At 41.1% G+C, this 21,821-nt stretch overlaps 1 protein-coding gene across 6 annotated transcripts in view; it reads right to left on the bottom strand.

Annotated features, from left to right (window-relative positions):
- MARCHF3 (membrane associated ring-CH-type finger 3) overlaps positions 1-21,821 on the bottom strand; it is a 200,780-nt gene that overhangs the window by 37,026 nt on the left and 141,933 nt on the right. For 3 of the 6 annotated variants that reach the window (XM_089491394.1, XM_089491386.1, XM_089491424.1), the window contains 2 exons: positions 14,071-14,317; positions 7,624-7,828 (listed from right to left, as the gene is read on the bottom strand). In XM_089491394.1, the coding sequence (XP_089347520.1) occupies positions 7,624-7,828; positions 14,071-14,261 (396 nt within the window). In that variant the 5' untranslated portion in view covers positions 14,262-14,317. Of the gene's footprint in view, positions 1-7,623; positions 7,829-14,070; positions 14,318-15,814; positions 15,859-16,986; positions 17,163-21,467; positions 21,484-21,821 lie in introns of those variants that run through there. The other 3 variants (XM_089491409.1, XM_089491417.1, XM_089491401.1) reach the window with 3 other exon arrangements.

The following is a 21,821-nucleotide window of genomic DNA, read 5'->3' as shown; positions in this document are numbered from 1 at the left end:
AACCTACAGCCAGCTGAGCCACAAGAACCCTGTTTAGATGTTACTTACCAGGTTTGGATCAATATTTGAAAGGGGAACCACCCGGTTGTTGTTTTCCTGAAGTGGACAGAACATGTCAGAAGAGAAGTTTCTGTTCATAAGGAAAGTCTCTACATGAAGGAACCAATCACTAGTTGTGTGGAGTGCCTTTATGTGAACAGGGGCTTCTTTTATTCAGACTGGTTGCTTTCCACATAAGGAAAGCCACACTGGATGAGGATGAGGCTACTTCCCTCTTCACATCTTGATTCCAACCCAATAAGTAATACTTTAACAAGGTTCCATTCTTTACTATATTGAACTCGTCAGAAGAACAGGCTTTATTATTTATTTTAGCAGTTATGCATATTATTTTTTGTCCCAGTCTATTCCTTTCATAGCTTATTGCAATATAATATGGGCAGCTGGCCCAGTGTCACCTAGTGAACCTTGTGGATGAACTGAGAGTTGAATTCGCTGTCCCATAGAGGCTAAATGAAGCATGCAAGGTGGTTCTGATTTAGAAGGAAAAAACTGCAGAGACAAATTCTGAAGTGTTAATCTGGAATTCCCAATTTTCTGGCTCCCTACCTAAGTCAGATGTCCATAATATCATGTCATGCTTATCTGTATATGGACATCCTGAAAGAATTACCAGAAACAGCAATACAAAGATGACACACCCTGGCCAAGATCTGACATGCTAACTGGCAGAGCATACAACTTTGCTAGTGCAGTTCTACTGGGCTGCCTTCTGACCCTGAGAAAGGCAACTTCCATGGTGGGAAAATACACCCTATGGTCATTTAGGCCTGTTACAGACTGCCAAAATAAAGCTGCTTCAGGTCTCTTTGGAGGTATGCTGTTTAAATGACGCATGCATCCTAAGAATCCGGAAGCTGCACCAAAGCTGCACTCCAGTGCTTAGGAATAGAGTGTGGCTTTGGCGCAACCTCCGGACTCTTAGGACCCATGCATCATTTAAATAGCATACCTCCAAAGAGACCCGAAGCAGCTTTATTTTGGCAGTCTGTAACAGGCCTTAGTGAGTGGATGGGGCAGCATCTAAGCAGAGACCAGTTGTAGTGTTGCAGCTGGGCAATGAGAGGAGATGTTGCTATCCTGACTATGTCTGTATTTGGTGGAGACAGGAAAGTGACATCTCTCATCACCTGCTGTAGATGTGAAAGTGAAATTGACCACTACTTGGTCCCCCCCCCCCCCCCCCCCCCCGGATCATTAAATAGCCATGGTGGTACAGCCTCCTGCCACTGTAGATGCTGACTTCCTCATGGGGAGGAGTTGCAGAAATAGATAGTGAACATCTCATTTCCTATTGTCTCTAAAGTGACATACAGTTATACCGGCATATTTCACAGACACAATTTTAAGTTTAACAGTGCCTTTATAATTACACTGTAATTCATTAGTGCAAAAATACATACTCATCCTAAATGTTACTATGCCAACAGGTGTTAGAAATATCAGTTCTAATAATTATAATAATAATAATAAATACTTTATTTATATTTCCTGCCTCTCCCTGCGGACCGAGGCAGGATTAAATCCAGTAAAATGAATACAAATACAAATACAAATCACAGTCAATAAAATACCAAATTACACAACATGAAAGGGCATGAGTTTATTGATGTTGTATTGAAGATGAAGCAAGCTTGTTTTTTGCTGCTCCAGAGACTGGGACACAGAGTTCCTAGTCCAACGTTCCCATGGATTCAAACCACAGGAAAAGAGATCCCATTTAAACATTAGGAATAATTTTTTGATAGGAAGAGCTGTTCAACAGTGGAACATGCAGCATCCAAGTGTGATGCAATCTCTTTCTTTGGGGTTTTTAAAACAGAGGCTGGATGGATATCTGTGGGGACTCAGGAGTGCTTTGATGGAGTGTTCCTTGATGGCAGAGGATTGGACTTGATGGCTTTTGTGGTCTCTTCCATCTCTATGAATATCCTGTGGCATGTATGGTTCAACCATGATTGATCCTGGCTTATAATTCTGTTTCCAAGGAAAAGTATGACCCATAGTTTGCTAGTTCAGCAGATGAAGGTTTGCCCTAAACTAGAAAAGGAAGCAGGGAATTGTCGTATGTAAGGTAAGAAGAGAAGGAAAGCAAAGCATGTGATGTGAGCCCAAGACTCATTCCAGAGTCCTGATGGGGAATCCAGCTGGGGGAATAGAAAGCCAAATTCTGCATGAAGCTGATGCATCAGTAGTAGTGAAGATTAACAGATAAGTATGCTGTTTTAGTGATTTCCTGGCTAGTGAACTGCAATTTACTACACAAAGCTAAATTCTGCTTTTTGTAGTATTAGATAAAGCATGCAGAGAGTCTATTGCCCATTTCAACAGGTTTTTGTTGTTGTTGCAATGAAATAAAATGAGGCGCACCTTCAAAATACTTACTCACATTACATTTTTATAACTGATACTGTGAGGCACTCCTTTCTACTACAGCCTGAAGAAACCAGACTCTTTTATATTGCTTATACAATTCTTATCTATGGCATTGTGGTCTTTTAACAGGAAAAAAAGAAATGAGAAAATCTAATCTCTCCCACTAAGGGGAAAGAAAAGAGGAAAGAGAAAGAAACACATGCCTCTTTATCAATAGGAAGATCAAAACATAATGCAAAGGTTTGCATATGAATTTTCATTTTCTAGTCTCCATTTCCTCACAATTATAAAATACTTAGCTGACTTCACAACTTCGCACTAGGACTACTGTTCCACAAGTTTAAAGATCCAAGACTAGGCTGTGAAATTATGAAAAAGAAGCCACAATAACTGCCCACTGTTTAAAAGGCCATGCTCTCTGTTTGCTTTCTTCAACAAATGTGATCTGAATATTCTGCAGTAACATAAAAGTGGATATGCAGAAGCCATAAATTAAAGCCAGTAGTTCGCCTGGTCCACCTGTTTGGCAAAATGAATGAGAGATGAAGACAATGGACAGTGAAGTTTTGCATTTCAACAAATCTCTCTTCTCACAAAGAAAATTCAAGCCCTACTTCAGTTCAGAGCTTGGAAAGTTATTTTTAAAAAGTAATTTACTTTTATAGTGACCTCCAATCAAGTTGTTACTATAGCCAAAGAAATGTAGTTACATGCTAGATTACCTATATCATGTTTTCTTTTTCAATTACTTTTTGGTCCTTTTTCTTTTTAAAAATTCATATAAAAGGTTTAAAAAAACTAATGGGGGGTGGAGAATCCCCTCATAATGTTTCACAAAGGGATCTTTAGCGCCAAAACAAGTAATAAGTAAATATAATGAGAAAATTTGACTCGATACATGGTAGAATGTAATAACATCACCAGCCATTGCTGTTTCTGAAAAAGGAATATAATTATGCCCTTGCCTGCTGCCTAACACATTATTGGTAATATAGGCACCATACAGACAGGTCAAAATAAAGCTGCTTCAGGTCACTTTGGAGATATGCTGTTTAAATGATCCATGTGTCCTAAGAGGCCAGAAGCCACGCCAAAGCCACGCACCAGTCCTAAGGACTGGACCAAGCTTTGGTACAACTTCTGGCCTCTTAGGACACGTGCATCATTTAAACAGCATACCTCCAAAGTGACCCAAAGCAGCTTTATTTTGGCCTGCTTGTACAGGCCCATAATTAGCCAACACTCTGAAGTGATCTGAGTATTGGACTATGATTCTGGGGACTAGGGTATTTGAATCCTCATTCAGTTATAGAAACCCATTATGACCTTTGATAAATCACACATTCTCAGCCTTATAGGAAGGCAAAGGCAAACCCCCTCTGAACAAATCTTGCCAAGAAAACTTTGTGACAGGTTTACCTCATTATCTCATAAATTGGAAATGACTTGAAGGCACACAACACATTATTTGTGTTATTTGCAGAGTCTGCTTAAGGATTGAAGGAGAACTCATGAGTCAGGAAATCATGACAGCAAACAGATCACAGCAGGCCTCTTTTATGTTAAATAAAAGTTAAAGTTAACAAAAATGTGTCCACTCCCCAATATCATCAATCATAAGATATATGAAAATTTGCCAGTTCATAGTTTGTACAGTTTAGCAGAGAAGAAATGGTGGTGCATTTTCATATACAGTCAGTCCTCAGTATCTGTGGGGGATCCATTCTGGATCCCCCCCCCGCGGATGCCAAATTCCATGGATTCTAAAGTCCCATTGACCTCAGTTGGTGGCGCTGCCACATGGTCGTGCAACCATTGAAAACAATGGCACTTTGGCTCCCCAGCCACCCAAAGCTACCTTGCCTTTCTCCCCCCCTCCTCCTCCTTCTTGCCCTTCTTCTGTGGCCCAACGGGCATGGCGAGGCCTAGAGGGTCAGGAAGTGGAGTGGCAGAGACTCAGTAGAGACAGAGCCGAAAGGAACCACGAAGTCATCTGACCGGTCCCCAGAGCCCCTCTCAGGAAACAGCACTCCACAGCGCTGTCCTCAAGACGTTCCTTCCTCTCAGGGCTTCAGCCCCAAGGAATGCCCAGAGCACACAGTTCCTGTCGTCCCTGTTATGCCTGGATGAGCCCCTCTGACTCCATCTGTCCCTCCCCGCAGTACATAACCAATGGGGTGGTCAGAGGGGCTCATCCAGGCCTCACGGGGGTGACGGAAACCACGAGCCTTGGGGCTGAAGACTTGGGAGGAAGGAAGGTTTGAGGGCAGTGCTGTGGAGTACTGTTTCCTGGGAGGGACTCTGGGGACCAGCCGGATGACCTCTCAGTCACTTTTGGCTCTGGCCCCACTGAGGCTCTGCCGCTCCACTTCCTGACCCTCCATGCCTCGCCATGCCCGCCGGGCCACAGAAGAAAGACAATGAGGAGGAGAGGAAGGCAAGGTAGGCTTCAGGAGGGGAGAGGAGCCCCTTCCCTGGCTATCTCCCAGGAGGTCTCCTCCTCCTCTTCCCCGCCACTGCTGCCTCTTCCTTCCTTCCTTCCTTCCTTCCTTCCTTTCTTCCTTCCACCTCCTCCTTCCCCACGGGCTTGCCATCCACGGATACTGGAATCCATAGATGGCAACTCGGCGGATACAGAGGGTCAACTGTAGACAGTTTTGCAATAGCAGTTGTGGTAGCCAATGGTCCAACCAGAGCCCATGTGTGTTCCATCCTGCAGTAGTAGGATAGACTCATAATCACTAATTGGATCATGAATAGCTATGCTGTATCCTCAATTATTACACAAATTGTAAGAATTACAAATAGGAAAGGTCTAGTTAGGAGGAAGGTCTGATGCAACAATACAGTAGTTGCTGTCTGCATTTAGGATTTGTTTCTATTATCTGTAAGTTTATCATATTTACAGTATACTATTGTTTATGTAGTTTAAAGTGCTGCTACTCAAAGTGGTGGTCCACAAGCCACTGATGGCAGGTTCCTATTGCATTTTCTGGAAAGAATCAAACAATTGTAGCCAATAAGTATAAATACGTTACCAGTCCCTGGCACCTTAGGAAAAAATATTACTGGTCCCCCACTTCAGATAGCTTGAGATACACTTGTTTTATCCTTCAATACTTGTTTTATACCAGAAGTATTCTATACATATTTAATTTGCATTTAAGCCTTAAATTACTGCCTTTCCCCCCCCACAGCAACTGGGTTTACCTGACGTATATCTTTGGTTTACATGAGGAGAAGGAAGATTTGGCAAGTCTTATACCACCAGATAAAGACTTATCAGTGAGGAGGGACAGCTGGCAAGTCAGCATTTGTTTTTTTTTAAAAAAAGTGACTTGTAATGTGAGCTGTGTTCCTGGATTTACTTACAGCTAGTTTGCGTTTTTATCTCATGTCAGCATACAGACACAAATATCTGTCTTGCTCCTTTCTATCCCCCCAAAAAGTATTTGGCCAAAATAAATGTTCATTTCACCACAGAATGATGAAACAGCAAAGCTTCTACAAATCTGGAGGGGCTAGCTTTCAATTTCAACTCGCCCAGTCACTATCACTCCTCAAAAAATGTCACATTCCATTTGTGCAAAGAATGTTTTCATGAGCAGCCAATCCCAAAGGGGAAACTGAAGTAAATTGGGCCCTAAAATCTATTTACTCTGTCCAATTGCAGCACCTAGATTTATAGGGGTTGTTTTTGTTCCTGCAAGTGTCATATTTACTGAAAATTAAGAATGTTTACTTGATGTTTTGGTTTTGATTTATAAAGACATGATCACAATGAAACTTCTGCCTTCTCACTAAAACCTAACTGCTCATCCACATCTAACCCACATTGGATTTTTAGTCCATAGGGTGCCACACAATTTTGTCAGTTGTAGCAGACAGCAAGGCATACTGATGCATCTGATGAAGCGGGCCAGAGCCCAAATAAGCTTATGCCAAATAAAACATGTCAGTTTTTTAGGTTCAACTAGATTCTTTGTTGTTACCTTCTGACAAACAAACACAGTTACTTCCCTTCTTCTGCCAGAAGTTTCATTTCAGTCATCCCACCTTATTGCTGCTTTTGCCAACTAGACCGGAGCCTTCCTCACCTCTCACAGTGAATGTTGGAGCAAATTGCCCAGTAAATAAGAGAAGCAGGACCATCTGCTTGGAGGAGGGCTGACATTTGCCTTCTTCCTGCCATAGGAAATGAAGTTGCACCCAGCAATCCCCCAGTGCATGTTGAACACCGGGGAGGAAGCAACCAGATAGAATTATCACCCCCTGCCGCCTGCTGTAAGAGACCGATCTTCACCAGTATGGTGTAGGATCTTGACCATAATGTCCTCATAGCAATTAATCACAATTATTTTTATTTTCACAAGTTTACAACCATTTTTTAAAAGAATTCATAGACAAACAGTATCACATTCTGAACTCTCATCATCACTGCTTTATGTTCAAATTATTCAAATATAAAATAAAAGGAAGGCTTTATAAAAATAAAGAGGTGGTGCGACATACATGGCTTCCAGCCTATGTGGAAGCTGTGTGGGAGAAAAAACAATGGCAGACACTTGTGGTGTGCACATCACCATTTTTTTATTTTTCAATGGTGCGAGCATACTTGCTTTTTCCCTAATGTGGGGAGAAGGGTCTGGAATGGATCCCCCACATAAGGGAAGGGTCCACTGTATTTTAGAAGGAAGTCTTCAGTTGTAAACAATTAGAAGAAAACAACTGTCTAGAGTTTGAGATAGAACAGATGAACAAAGAATTATTAAAAATGTTAAAAATTTAACACCAAAAAATCTCTGCAGGAAGTCTTTTCAAAATAGATTGTTCTATATTTACAGTCCCATACCAGTAATATTTTTTCAAAAAAATCTTTACTAAAACAAAGAGCACCCATATGTGCACTAAACATTCCATATGGAGAGCAAATAAAAAGTATATAGAAGCCCACAACGAAGCCAAACCATTAGTTCCACTTTTCTCACTCAGGGTCTTTGCTGAAACATGGAAGTTTTAATTACTGCTGCCCTCCTGCTGCCCTTCTCTTCCCCCCTTCCTGCTTCTAAACACCCCAAACGCAATGCTTTTCTTTTCCTTCATCGAAGCTGCAAAGCTGTTGTGATCCTGGTGTAAAAACATACATCATTAAAGCTAAGCTTTTGAGGACATGCCCCATTTACTGACCTCGACCAACGGCCTCGGTTTGCGCTCTACTGCAAACCTGAAGTGGCAGAGTTCACAGTAAGTGGTATTTGAAGACGACAGCCAGTGCTCCAGGCAGCTGCGATGAATAGTCCCCAGGGTTCCTGTACATTCACAGGGTGAAAGCAAGTCTTCTTGACTGCTGCCTTCGTGGCAAATCCTGCACATTGGGCGGTCATTGAAAGGACTACAAGACAAGAAAGAAGGGTTGTGGGTTAGCCCTCAAGTCATAAGATGGAAGAAACCTAAAGATCCTCTGTTACAATGCACTGTCATAAAGAGGAATTCAACATCCCAACTAATTTCCATACTATAGTGCCCTTCCACTCTAACCACAACATAAACACTAATGTAGTGAGATGAATTAGCAGTAGAGAAGCATCTTTCATCTCATTCATTCAGAGGCCTCAGCCAAGCTAGCCAAGTCCATACCACATAACACAACAAATCCTCATGTTCTATCCTCATGTTCCAGTCATTGATCTGACCTGAGGACAATTCCTTCTTGTGCTAGTGACACAGAGATCAGGAACTAAATATACTCTAGTTTCTCAAGCACTGTCTATTCAAAGAGAGGGATATTCTATAGTATAGTTTTATTTTCAGCTGCAGAAACTCCAGTACTGCACATACTGTGCCACTTAGTTTCTAACTAAGAAAACAAACCTTATTTCCAGAGCTTTTGGGACATTTTACTTTTGGAACTATCACTCCCAGAATCTCCCAGCCCGCATGTAATTTTTCCAAATGTTGTCTATTTTCCATGAGAGTGCTAAAGGTTCTATAGCTGTACTATGTCTAGAGCACAAGATTCTGAAATAGTGAAGTCATGATTTTGTATGGCTCTATCTTAGGGCAGGTGATGGAATGATTTCAGACTATGCTGGTATCCTTTTCCCCCCCCTTCTTTCTCAAACCTTATACTAGCATCTAGTGCCTACTTCTCTTCTTGGGGGTTTGTCATACTCCAAATTTATAGCACTATGATACCACTTTAGTTGCCATGCATCCTATAAAATCCTCTCATAATCCTGTGGAATCCTGGCGGGGGCCGGGGGGGGGGTAATTATATATATTTTTTACATTCTCAGATTCACAACCATGTTTTTAAAACGTATGGAAAAAGAGTATCCTGCAGTGAGGTATAGAGCTCTTTGGGCTGAGAATTCTTTAAAATAACACCACTCCCTAAAATGCAAAACCCAGGATTCCATCAGAAGGAACCATGGCAGTTACACTGGAATCATAATGCCATAACTGTGAAGGTCAAAGGCCCAAGGACTTCTGCTCCTTTTTAAACCTATCCCTTCTCTCTTTCTTTTTGCATTCTTTTTCCATTTTCTATCTATTCCTGCATCTGGACTGACCTTCTGACTGAAATGAAATGAACTTGGATTCAGCCAACATAACACTCTCAGTTTAGTAACTCCTCACTTATCAGAGCAAATAATGATATTGTTCCTGAATGCTTCCCTTCCTCCCACCCCCCCTTTCAACTTAATACAATACAGTACTTCCAGATGAATTTCTGGTTTAAGATCCAATTACAAATCAGGATTATAAACCAGGATCAAATCAAATTTTGCTATTCTGGTTAGTAGTCAAAATTTAAGCCACAGTGGTTTGGTTTGACATAACAGGAAACTGTGGTTGAACAAATTCTGAAGGTATTGCACTAAAATATAAAAGGGAAGGCAGAAGGACACATGTGCCACAACACTTAGACCTGGTCCCAAGAAATCATGATTTATTGGAACAAAATAGTTTAGTCTGAACTGGACTACTGTCTTTTGCAAACAGCTCATTGGTACACACTGGCAAAGGCTACTAAAGGTCTCCTTACAATCACAATATTTTCCCTTCTCCAGTATATTTATTGTGCATGATTATATACATTCTCTGCCTATTTTCTATTAGTTTAAGCAGACAAAATATTTTCAACCTGTTTTCCATTTTAATTACTACATGTTTATTCATGAAGAATGAATTCAAAATCACACCAGACAGATCCAAAATTTTATTAAGGGAACCATAATTCTGTGCCCCTTAAAATGGTATTAAATATTCATTCTCTGACATGAGACACAACTGTATCCATTTTTCCAGGAAGTGATATATGCTTTATATTACTTATATGCTGGAAAAAGTGGGGGACACATTTTACCGCACACAAAAGTCCCCATTCCGTTCTGTTCCTTCCGTTCCATTCCCCATCCATCCCACAGGAGGTGATTTTTGAGAACTGTTCAGTAACCGTTTTCAAAAATTGCCTCCTGTGGGACAGAACGGAAGTGAATGGAAGTGAATGGAATGGAATGGGGACTTTTGTGTGCAGTAAAATGCGTCCCCCATTCGTTCTGCACTCATTCCCGGCCCCTTTCGTTCCATTCCCAATCCATCCCGGTGTGATAAACTTCTTTCTTTCTCCTCTTATTTCTTCATTATGTCAGAACTGTCCTCTGTTCTCTTGCAAGTTGAATGATTTTCTGTCTGTAATATTCTCTTCTTCCAACTATATCAATGGTTCAATCTCTTCTTTAAGTTTTCTTTGATTTCTTCTGGGCTCAGATCTGCTGACATCAGGTCCATTCCTGTGCAATGATAAGCAAGGAGAAGGCTGTCTGCCCTTGAACAGAGTTGTGCCTTGCCTTTTTTACAGCAAAGGGTATCATTAGTGGACATTTCAGGACAAGTGGAACTCAAAGGACACCAGATCAGCCACCACTGCCATTTTGATTCTTCTTTTTAAAATAATTTTATTTACAAAGTTAAATAGGCAACAGAAAACAATTAACACAAAGGAAAGATGAAAGCTTTTTCTAATTTTTTTGTATACGGTCTTGCAACTCTACATATTTAGGAAGAAGCGGTCCTCAAAAAGCCATACACTAGAAGAGGAGGATCTGCAGGGAGCTGTCATAAAACAAATGGATTTCTAAAGCAAACTTGTACTGACTTAGCCCTGTAGCTTAACTAATCTCCTGCTGCTTTCTCTGCCATGAATATCTTTCCACAGTCTAAGACAGAAGATCTGTTGAGGTCCTTCCAACTGTGATCCAGCCAGTTTGGTTCTATCGTTAAGAGAAGAAACTCCAGATTTTACTTTTTAGCCCAGAGATGGGCAAAGTGCAGGTTGTGAACTGTGTGGTGCCCCTGAGCCCCATTTTTGTGATCCTAAAATTTCCCAAGTCTTAAAAGAAAAGTTTAAATTTGTGTCTACTATGGAGGAAATGAGACAGCTCAAACAATTAAATTACACCACTAAGATGGTGACATCAACCTGCTACCTAGTTGGATTATTTCACATAATGAGGAATCTTTTGGATAAAGTTTCAGAGAGTGCAGGTGTTTAACAGCCATCTTCTGGTAAAAAAATTGCAGGCACACTGAGGAAAAAGTTGCTCACATTCATTCAGAATTTGACACCACACTTGTTACAGAGCCTAGGGAGGTGTCTTGTGTACCATGTGATCAGTGTTTATGGGATCAGTTTCAGTTACTGAAGCCTGATGATATGAACAAACTGCTTGAAGGAGTTCAGCCCACCACACGCAAGCTCAACTCAAGGGGTGGATTGACCAAGTAGGTCAGGGGGTGGTAAATACCTCATTACATCAGGGGGAGGTGTCTGCTGCCTTGAAGGATGTGGTAGTGTACCCTCTCTTGAAGAGGATCTTCCTGGACCCAGAGGTATATGAGAACTACCACCCAATACAAATATCCCCTTTCTGGTCATATCCCCGTTCTGCTTTAACGTTTGGTGGATGAGCAACTGCAGGTGTTCTTGGAGGAAATGGATTATTTGGACTCATTTCAGTCTGGTTACAGGCCAGGGTGTGACACTGAAATTGCCTTTGTTATTGTAATTTATAACCCGGTCTGGGGGAAAGACTGGGAGAGTGCTATCCTGTTGATCTTCCTGGATCTCTCAGCGGCTTTTGATATCATTGAACATGGTATCTTACTGGACCAGCCCTGTGAAATGGGAGTAAGAGGCACTGTTTTACAGTGGTTATGCTTCTACCTGGAGGGCTGGTTCCAGACAGCAGGGCTGAAGTGAGAGAGTAGCCTGAAGACTGAGGTTTGCTGTGGGGCGGGGAGGGAGGCTCCTTGGTGTCCCACCAGTGAGATCAATACACTGTGTTGGGACATGGGAGAGGACTTTCTCAGCCATGGCACCCAAACTGTGGAATGTTCTCCCCCAAGGTCCAACTGGTGTGAACACTCATGTCATTTAGGTGCCATATTCAAACCTGGTTGTTCATTAAAGCCTTTGACCCTCATTAATTCAACTCAAATACAGTGTTATTACTCGAATGGGGCACAACCAATGAAGGTGCTGTAGGCTATATTTCAGAGGAAGGAACTGGCAAAACTACCTCTGAGTATTCCTTGCTTAATAAAACCCTATGAAATTCATGGGGCCACATTTAGTCATCAGGTGACTTGTAGGTACACACACACACAACAGGTCTTATTCATCACATGGTTAGGATGCCACGGTTATTTCTATCCCAGCATGCACACTTATTTTCTTCCTTAAGCATGACTGTATATAAGATATCCCTTTGTGATTCAGAACAAATGTGTAGTCAACAGATTCATTTATAACACATTTATTTATTTATTTATTAGTTGCTTTTATATCCCACCTTTCCCCCACTAAATTCAAGAAGTATATATCTACTACCAATACCTTTATTTCCTTTAGAGTCAGCATGTTGTAGTAAGACTCATGCCCAACCTGGTGCTCTCCAAATGTGTTGAATCACAATTCCTATCACACCAGTAGCAATGTCACTGGGGATGATGGGAGATGTAGTCCCATGCCTCTGTGGAGTGCCTGATGGGGAAACTGTGGCTTGAATGTTGGGCTTTGAGGTCCAGATATCCCCTCAGCCATGCATCTCTGGCAACAGCCTTTGTTCAAGCATTCTCTCTCAGCCTAATTTACCCTGTGGGATCAAAGTGCATTTCTGCTTTTGAAATTTGTAAAAGATATTAAAACAGTGCAGGAGATTGAAGCTTATTTAAAAGGTGAATTCATTCCTTTTTTGGGCCAGAAAAGGGCTAGACTGAGGAGTTCAGAGGAGCCGACGGTCACAGAGTGCAACTAAGGTCCCTAGGTGTTCCCAGGGCTCTACTGTGTGGACCACTGATGCCACTGTCTCTTCCTTGGAGTCAATGCAGATACAAACAGAACATACACACAAATGAATGAAAGCATATTTAAAAGCCATAACCACCCTATTAGGAAAAAAAACTACTCATGAATTTATAAATATGATTTGGATATACCTCATGATATACCTAACTTTTATATCAAGGTATCAGCTCCTTGCAGGAGTTTCCAATACACCCATTCATTCTATAAACAAAGTCTTATATCAAAAACATAATGCAGTTGAACACACACACACACACACACACACACACACACACAAATGAATTCACACTTTGGTTGTACAAACTACATCTTTTCCTAACACAATGACATCTCTTTATATCACTGTTGTGGATGCTCACTGGCTGGCTGCCTGCCGATTTTGCTTGTAACACTGCTAAACCATTTAGATATTCTTTAAATGAACTTTAAACAAACAAAAGCACCACACAAACACACACAGAAAGCACTGCTTAATTGCCGGAGGATAAACAGCTGTCTGTCAACCACAGAAAAATGTCATGCAATGCTATTGTCAAGATTTGAGACCCATTCTTTAAACGTGTATAGAAAAAAGAGACTCAGCACCCACATTTGCAAATATAAATGCCAACCCATGATCAGGTCAAAAAAGTCCCCAATACTTCCATACACAACATGTCAGTGGCTCTTGCCCATCCTCTCTCCCTCTTTCTCTTAATTAGACATGCACATGCACACATACATGTACACACAAGAGTGTGCCTCACTGAAACAACCACTCTCCCTGAGAAGTAACTAGCAGCCAAATGTCACTCTTGAAGTTTTCTTTTTCCAAATCTGAAGGATTGGTTGCATCTTACTCACTTTGCCACCTGCATGGCTCCACAGCTTTCCTCCTCCACCTGCCTTCCAAGCAGGAAACCAGAATGTTGGGACACATTAAATTATATGAGGGGAAAAACTGCAAAGTTAGAGCGAGCACAAGAATGCACTCATCAACTCCAAAGAGGGACTCTTGAAGGCAGAAAGCTGTAGACGTGAAGCCAGTGAGCCAGACTTCCAATCCAGAAAAAAGAAAACACACAGGATGATCACTCAAACCCAATCATGTTGCCGAGGAGAGCGAGAGGGGTTTTGCCGGACTACACAAATAAAAGACCCGCACACAACAAAGAAGGCTTTGCAATACTTCAAATCCACCCCGCTCCCTTCTCAGCACTTTCTTCCCGATCCAGTTTGAGGAGCAGAAACGAGGGTGTTTCTCAGAGTTGGTACTACCGTACCTCTGCGTGGCCAGAGTCCGCACTACCGTTGACAGCAGCTGCCCGTCCTTGGCTGAAACTTGCATGACATACTGCGGCTGTCCATTCACAAGGCTGCCACAGTCCTCCACAGTCTTCACCACCAGCGGAGCAGCCGAGCTGGTGCAGTCGGGTAAGACTTCGGGCAGGTGACTGCAGCGGCTGGTTGTCATGGTAACAGACAGCAATTACTCTGCTAATGGCTTCCACATTCATACAGGATTTCCATCTAGGAAAAAAAAGATTAGAAAACAATTTATTGAAGACAGGGCGGCTCAGAGCGAACACTGACGATATATACACATACATACCACACGCACACCAGCATTTTAAGGCATTAAAATTCAGCACAACATGAACAAAACCATTTCTTGTTACATTTTTACGATCTATCTATCTATCTATCTATCATCTATCTATCTATCTATCTATCTATCATCTCTCTCTCTCTCTCTCTCTCTCTTTATCCATCCATCCATCCCAGAAAGCAGGGTGGGTGGGTGCGAGGGAAAAGCAGGGGTTGTTAATAACAATGCAGCAAGCACCTCGGTGTACAACACTGTCTTATTGATTCTCTTTGAAAATGAGACATTCCCCCCCTTCCCCGTAAAAGGAAAACAGAAAATCACTCTTGCTAGTGGCAGGGGATGGGTAGCCTTACAAATTCTATGGGGTAGTGAGATTGCATCGCCAGGAAGTGTCTGTACACACACACACATTTATTAAAGCAATTTTTGGGGGTTTTTACTCCTCTCTATAGACTTTAATGCCTTGGTGATAAATAAAAAGGCAGAAACCTTTTGTCTCATTCTCTCTCTCTCTCCCTTCCCTTCTTGCTAGTCGCACAGTGCAAAAGACATCTAGTTTGTGATCACTTTGACTCCCCATCAGCCTTTTGCCATAAAACAAGTTATGCTTTACATGAGAAAGTAGACAATAAACTTGAAATCCCTCAGAGAAAATAATCCATTATTGCTAAGTGCATTACATCATCAAGTGCGGAGCGTAACACCAAAACCAGCAGTTAATGAGAGAGCCCCCTCTCCTCAGTGCTAATGTGTGTATAGTAATAATCTTTGTTGCAAGATGAGGTTAAAAGGGAGGGTGAAGAAAAGAAAGCACAAATTATGCATCCTGGTATGGCATGCCTCCTTCCTCTAAACACGTCAAAGAAAATAATTGTAAGTTTTTTTACTGGGTGTATTTACACATATTTTACACATGAACACACGCAGACACAGAAGAAACATATGGCACTAGAAAATGTAGATTAATAGAGATCCACATGTCTGAAGCTCCTTCTCAATCACAGTACTAGTGGGGAAATTGTAACATCTCTGGGACTTTTTTAACCTTTAATGTTTTGGAGTAAAAATCTCATCAAAATAGCCATTATAGGGATTAACATCCAAGACAGCTAATGAGTGTCATTTTGACAAATACTGTCCTGCAGCAACTAAGTGAAAAGGACAAATTATATTGATTAATTGTTGTAAAACCTAAGTAGCATGATATTATATAAGGGCTTATCTAGACTAGAAGATATTGGTTTTATTCAACAGTCATGCATCCATTCATTCATTTATGGTAACTGACTATACAGTCCCAATATAGTATTTAACTTAACTCAGTTGCATTTGTTAGAAACTTCAACATTTAATTATGAAGATAATGTTAAGTTAAATGCCTGCACTGTAAGCCTCACCAGAATAAACATGAAATATACCATCCATGATTTTACTCTCATCCCTCACTCTTGCCTGTCTTGATCTTTAGAGAGAAGAAAAGTGATATAATATTTTTTTAAATCCCCATTTCTCATCCATCCCACTAAACAATCTTTTCTTGTTTCTCTATCTCTTTCCCTTACAGTCTCATTTCCCTACACACCCATTCTTTATCTCACTGATTTCCATGTGAATCCTAAGAAAAGTCAAAGATTTAACAGTAAATTCCTGAACAGATGCAGAAACTCTATATGGTCTCTTGGACAGAACACAAGATTATCATCTAGATTCAGTTAAGATCATTCTCTTCTAACCGGTCCTTACTACTTGTTAACATAACTTTTTTTAAAAACTTTGGGATGAAATATACTATAATATACTACATATGAAGTAAGGCTTGAATCCTTCTCAACCTCGACAGAAAGCAGAAAGCTTGATTTGACAGAAAGCAGGAAGTATTTTTGCCAAAATACAAGAGAACTAAGATTTGGGAATGTAAAGCCTGTTGGCAGGTTAGAATTACCTCTCAGTTAAATGGTTATTATCAACTTAATTCTGGAATTAAATTCATGCTAAAATTATAAGTCAATTACTTTAGTTAAAAATGTGTTTAACTAAACTTTGATCATAAAGTTGCATTTCCCAAAGTTTGCCAAACAGCTAACTATGGCAAGAAAACTATTTGCACCACGCACAGAATATATATTTGCACACTTAGAAAGTATTTAAAAAGAGAAATGATGCTTGAAGATGCACCCACTGTTGTTGTGATTGTTCTAACTACTCAGAGGAGCATATATTCCCTAAGGAACATGGAGGCTGCCTGTGCACTACTTCAGAGTAGTTCTAATGCTCAAAGGATGAGAAAGAATTGTGATCCACATTTACAATGAAAATGAAGCAAATGGACTAATTTCAATGCCATTAGCACACAAAGAGAAGCAGAAGAATGCAGACTTATGAGAATCGGAGCCACAGCCTCTCAAAGGAGTGAGCAGAGGGACATGGATTATGAGCTACATTTTAGTTTTGAAATACATGCTGAGACTGTTCAACGAGAGTATGCTGCAGCACAGTAGCTGCCTCATTAAACTTAAATAGCCTAGACAGTGCTGTGCTTACAGACCCATGCTACAGAATTATACATTTCCTTGCTCACTGCTTCACTGACCTCATTATGTACAGCAGCAAGATTATCATTCTGCATAAAGTGACCATCCATGCCTTTGCAAAGGCATCCATCATCCAGTTGAGGAGTTTCCAGTTGAGGATAGTGTTTCTTTATTACCACGTGATGCAGGAAGAGCCAAATGCTAAAGTGCACTAAACTCTTTGCTGTTGTGGCTACTAATTAAACAAAAAAGAGCATGAGAAAGGAGAGTCTACAGTGGTATGTGGGCAGCATGATATGCTATGTTTAAGCACCATCCTCACAACTTTAAAAAAACGGGATGAAAAACTGCTTTACATTGATAAGACATTTTGTTGTTCTAGGTACTTTAGAATGTGAAGCAAGTTACTATCACCCCCATTGTAGAGCTAGGGGAGGAGGAAGTAGCTTAGCTGAAGCCGCTGAGCAAGTTCATGGCTGACATGACATTGGAAAACAGGTCACATCTCAGCACTATATTTGCCATACCCTGATTTCTAATTAGTCTGATTTCTGGAGACCTTCTGTCAATGAAATGAGTAATCTGAAATGAGCAGCAGCTTTATAAAACATGCATTTGAGGCCGGGGGGGGGGGGGGATCAACTGTGGTAGAAATTCTGAAACTCAATCTTGAATTTGTTTTCAGTATTCTACCAAAAACACACTGCCTCACAAAATAGACCATGTAATATATTTTGATAGTGTGCAAGTAATAAGCAGCACATATTGCACTTTGAAATAAACCCTCAAGGATTGTTTTGAGAAGGGCCTACTGAATAACGCAATGCCAGCGCATAGGAAGACTACATAACTCTTGCTACCTAATAAAATACTATCCACATAGATATTGCTGCATCTTTTTAACTGCTTTCTGTAAGAGGCATGTAGAAATGATGACCATTCTAACTGTGACAATCCTGGATTGTAAGGTTCTATATAAGAATGCTGTAAAGAAAAAGAGCAATCTGGTGGACTGCTATTTTTGGACTTGACCAAGAAACCTTGTCCAAACCAGAAATAAACAAGGCCAGTTGAAACAGTTGTTTGGGACTAATCCATTTACCGAGCAGAATTTCTAAGTAGACTGAGATCCAAAACACACTGTAGAAATAATCCAGTTTGACACCACTTTAACTTCCCTGGCTCAGTGCTATGGAATCCTGGGAATTGTGGCACCAGAGCTCTCTGACAGAGAAAGCTAAATGTCTCACAAAACTACAGTTCCCAGAATTCCCTAGCATTGAGCCAGGGCAGTTAAAACAGTCTCAAACTGGATTATTTCTGCCATGTGTTTTGGACCCAGGTCTACAATAATGTATACTACAACTTCTTTTGAACAGTCAGTCTCAAAGTTGCTATAAAGGTGCTTTGCAAACTTTGCAAGCCAGAACAAATGGCCCCAAAAAGCCAGCTTCTGGGTGTCATTGTCACATGGCGCTTAGAAGCCTCACATGCCGATGATGCCAGAAAGCCGCCTTGAAGCCACCCAGCTGCCCAGATGTGGGAGGCTTCATGATGCTCCAGTGGCATAGCATTTACATGCCACACGCCGCACACCCCTGGAGCATCATCAAGCTGCCATGGGTTCGCAGTGGGGCTGGCAAAGCTGGCTTTTCCCTGGCCAAAAAAGGAGCGGGCTCTTTTTTTGGCCGGGTTCAAGGCAGATTGGGGCTGTGTCCCATCTGTTCCATCTTCCATCCTGTCCCCCCCCCCCCCCCATATATAATTATCATAGGCATTATAGCCTAAAAGAAAGGCCTTGTTCACATGATTTGTAGAATTTGATGGCCACCGGCTTAGGTTCAACCTAGTTGCTACTGTACAAGTAACCAGTTTTCTCACACACAATAGAATTTCCTCAGATATACGTGCCTCAGCAATCAGACTTTCAAATTAAGCTCATGCTTACCTTCCAATGACAAATGAAAAAATAAATTATACTGAACTCTAGAGAGCCAGCATGGTGCAGTGGTTTGAGCATTAGACTGCAACTCTGGAGACCGGGATTTGATTCTTGCTTGGACATTAAACCCACTGGGTAACCTTTGGTAAGTCACATGCTCCCAGCCTCAGGGGAAGGCAATGGCAAGCTTTCTTTGAACAAATCTTGCCAAGGAAATCCCATGATAAGTCATGGTCACCATAAGTCAGAAACAACTTGAAGGCATATAACACACATGAGATATAGTTGAGAAAAATCATGTAATAACTAGAGGAAGCATCTTGTTTAAACACGAATTTAATGTATTATCTAATTTAACCCTATAGGGCTTAGAAAGAAAAGCTAGACAAAGTCACAAATAGAGAGCCAGCCACTGACTATTAGTCAATGGTCTCCTCCTGGCCATATATATCCCTGAGGCAACAACCGTTTGTTCAATAGTTGCTGTGTGACAACAGTTGGGAGTAGGCATTTCCTTCATGCCCTGATTGTGGACTTCCAGAGGACATCTATTTGGTCATCAGGGGAACAGGATATTGGACTAAATGGCCCTAAGGTCTGAGCCAAAAAGACCCTTATGTCTGCTGTTCAAGAAGCTTTCATGTGATAGAACAATCTGAGGCCTATCCAAGGGTAGCAGTGCTGGCCATATATCAAAGTGCAATAACATCCAAAATCCTCAGAACAGTGATACCTTTATTAGACCAACCAAAATGCATACAATATATGTTGCAAGATTTCAAAGCTCCACCAGCTTCATCACCAGGCAAAGGTGTTAAAAATAACAGGAGAAAAAAACTGACCATGTTAGTCACAAGCCTGCATTTTGTCAAGATGTTGGCGGTTCTATTCTGTTCTGAGTATAGAGGGATATGTAATCAGGTAGGCCATTCCTCCTTCTGGTTATGTGGCACTGGGAAACAAAACATTTTAAAATCCAGGAAATGTAAATTCCATTGACAAAACAAAAATGTACTCCCTATGAGATCCAGGATGTCTCTGTGAGGCCACAAATCCCTTTATTAGGCAGAGAACACTGAATCTTAGGCATGTTTTCCTAGCAGAAATACCCTGAAGGCACCAGATTCTGACTAATCTTGGAAGCAAAACAAAATGAGCCCTGGTTAATGCTTGGATGGAAGACTATATTATGGTAGGCTATATTTCAGAGGAACAAACCACCTCAGACTTTGCCTAGAAGACTCTATGAAATTAATGAGGTTGCCATAGGTTGATAGGCGACTGGAAGGTGTGCACTCATACAAACACACACACACACATTATTAAAATCTGCATACCCAAAAGGCTTTTGCTTTTGAAATGCACTCCCATACACACACACACACACACACACACACACACACACACACACACACATTCCTGTCCTTGCTCAAGTCAAGATGTACAAAATTCATGTACTGTATTCATGATCTTGGGATTATCATGTGGAAGAAGGAGACAGATGACCAAAAGACAATCTGCCTGTTGTTTTGTTGTTGATGATGATTATATTTATTTGTATCCCATTCCCCACTCAAATTGGGAGTCAACATACAAAACATACAAAAAGTGACCATTACTATAGAATTAAATTATTCACAGTATTAAAACAATTCAAATCTCATGTTAAAAAATAAAATGCAATTTTAAAAAGAGAAAAAGCTATTAAAACAGTTCAGTTGGTCACTGTTCCTTCCAACAGTATGATGGACTGTAACTCTATTATCCACAGATATGGATGCTGTAGGAGTTTGGGAATTGTAGTCCAACACATGTGGAGGATGCCTGGCTGGAGAAAGCTTTGTTAGCAAGTAGTGGTTATAATTCAAGGAGTGCCTTTTAGGTACATAGAAAGACTGAGCATACTATAGACCTCAATATTTAGCTTGCAACATAGCAAGTGATCCAATTATAGCAATGAAATAGTGTGTGTGTGTTGGCACACACATACAAGCACATGGGTGCAGCCTTCTGGACTGTAGCCTATGTTTACATCCTCAAAGGGTTGTAAAAATGATCACATTTCTCACCTATATAGTTTCAGGACAGATGGTTGTCATGTTAGCCATAAAGTCGACCTTAAGGCAGGGCAATGGAAAGCCTAATATAGTATTTACAGATTTATCTATGGCTTGACACATATGCAGTATTTTGTCACAATGACTATTAGAGCTGCATATCCCATCCCTTAAAATTGTTAACTGAGGAAAGCTCTGACATGGGTGCCTGAAAGCTGGTTCATGCCAGCATGGTGCAAGAAAGGAAGAAGCAGGATTTTCTTCCTCTTCCAGACTCCTCCTCCTCCTCCTCCTGCTCTCTCACTCATATTGGAAAACATATCCAGGGGTAGCCATGTTGGCCATATAGCAAAGTACCATAACATCCAAAATCCATAAAACAGTGATATCCTTCTTCTAATAATGAGGGAAGGGAACTGATTCAGCTCTAGGGCTGGACAGAACAGTTGCTGAATAAGGGGTACACCTAAGGACTAGGAGAGCTATGAACCCTGTAGATCCACACTGTCTCTTGGCCCACCTTCACAACACCCCAACATACCTTCTTTCCCCCTACTCCAATGCCAAGGTTCTGCCAAGATACAGAGGTTTCTGAAGGTGTGAAGGTTCAAGGTCAGCTTCCCTTCTCCAAGCTCTACCTCTCTTCCCCTCTGTCTGATCCTTGGACCTTAGAAAGGGAGAACCTGGATAAAGTATATTACATGTGACCCTAGAATTGCAGTGTGTGACATCTTTCTGAAAAGAAGGTCTTCATATTCTGAAAGGTCACCAATGAGGAGATAAGTCAAAAGCAAAGTGCTTAGACAAATCAAAGAAATTTTTTGGGGGAACCTCAAACTGTATTGTTGGGGAAAACAAGATTGCCTCTAAAGATGAACCTGCATCTGGATTGAAA

Source organism: Sceloporus occidentalis, unplaced genomic scaffold (assembly GCF_023333645.1).
Source record: "Sceloporus occidentalis isolate IW3139 unplaced genomic scaffold, rSceOcc1.0.p SCAF_1, whole genome shotgun sequence".
Lineage (NCBI taxonomy): Eukaryota > Metazoa > Chordata > Lepidosauria > Squamata > Phrynosomatidae > Sceloporus > Sceloporus occidentalis.
Note: the sequence above shows the minus strand (reverse complement) of the source record. Positions and strands in the feature narration are given on the sequence as shown.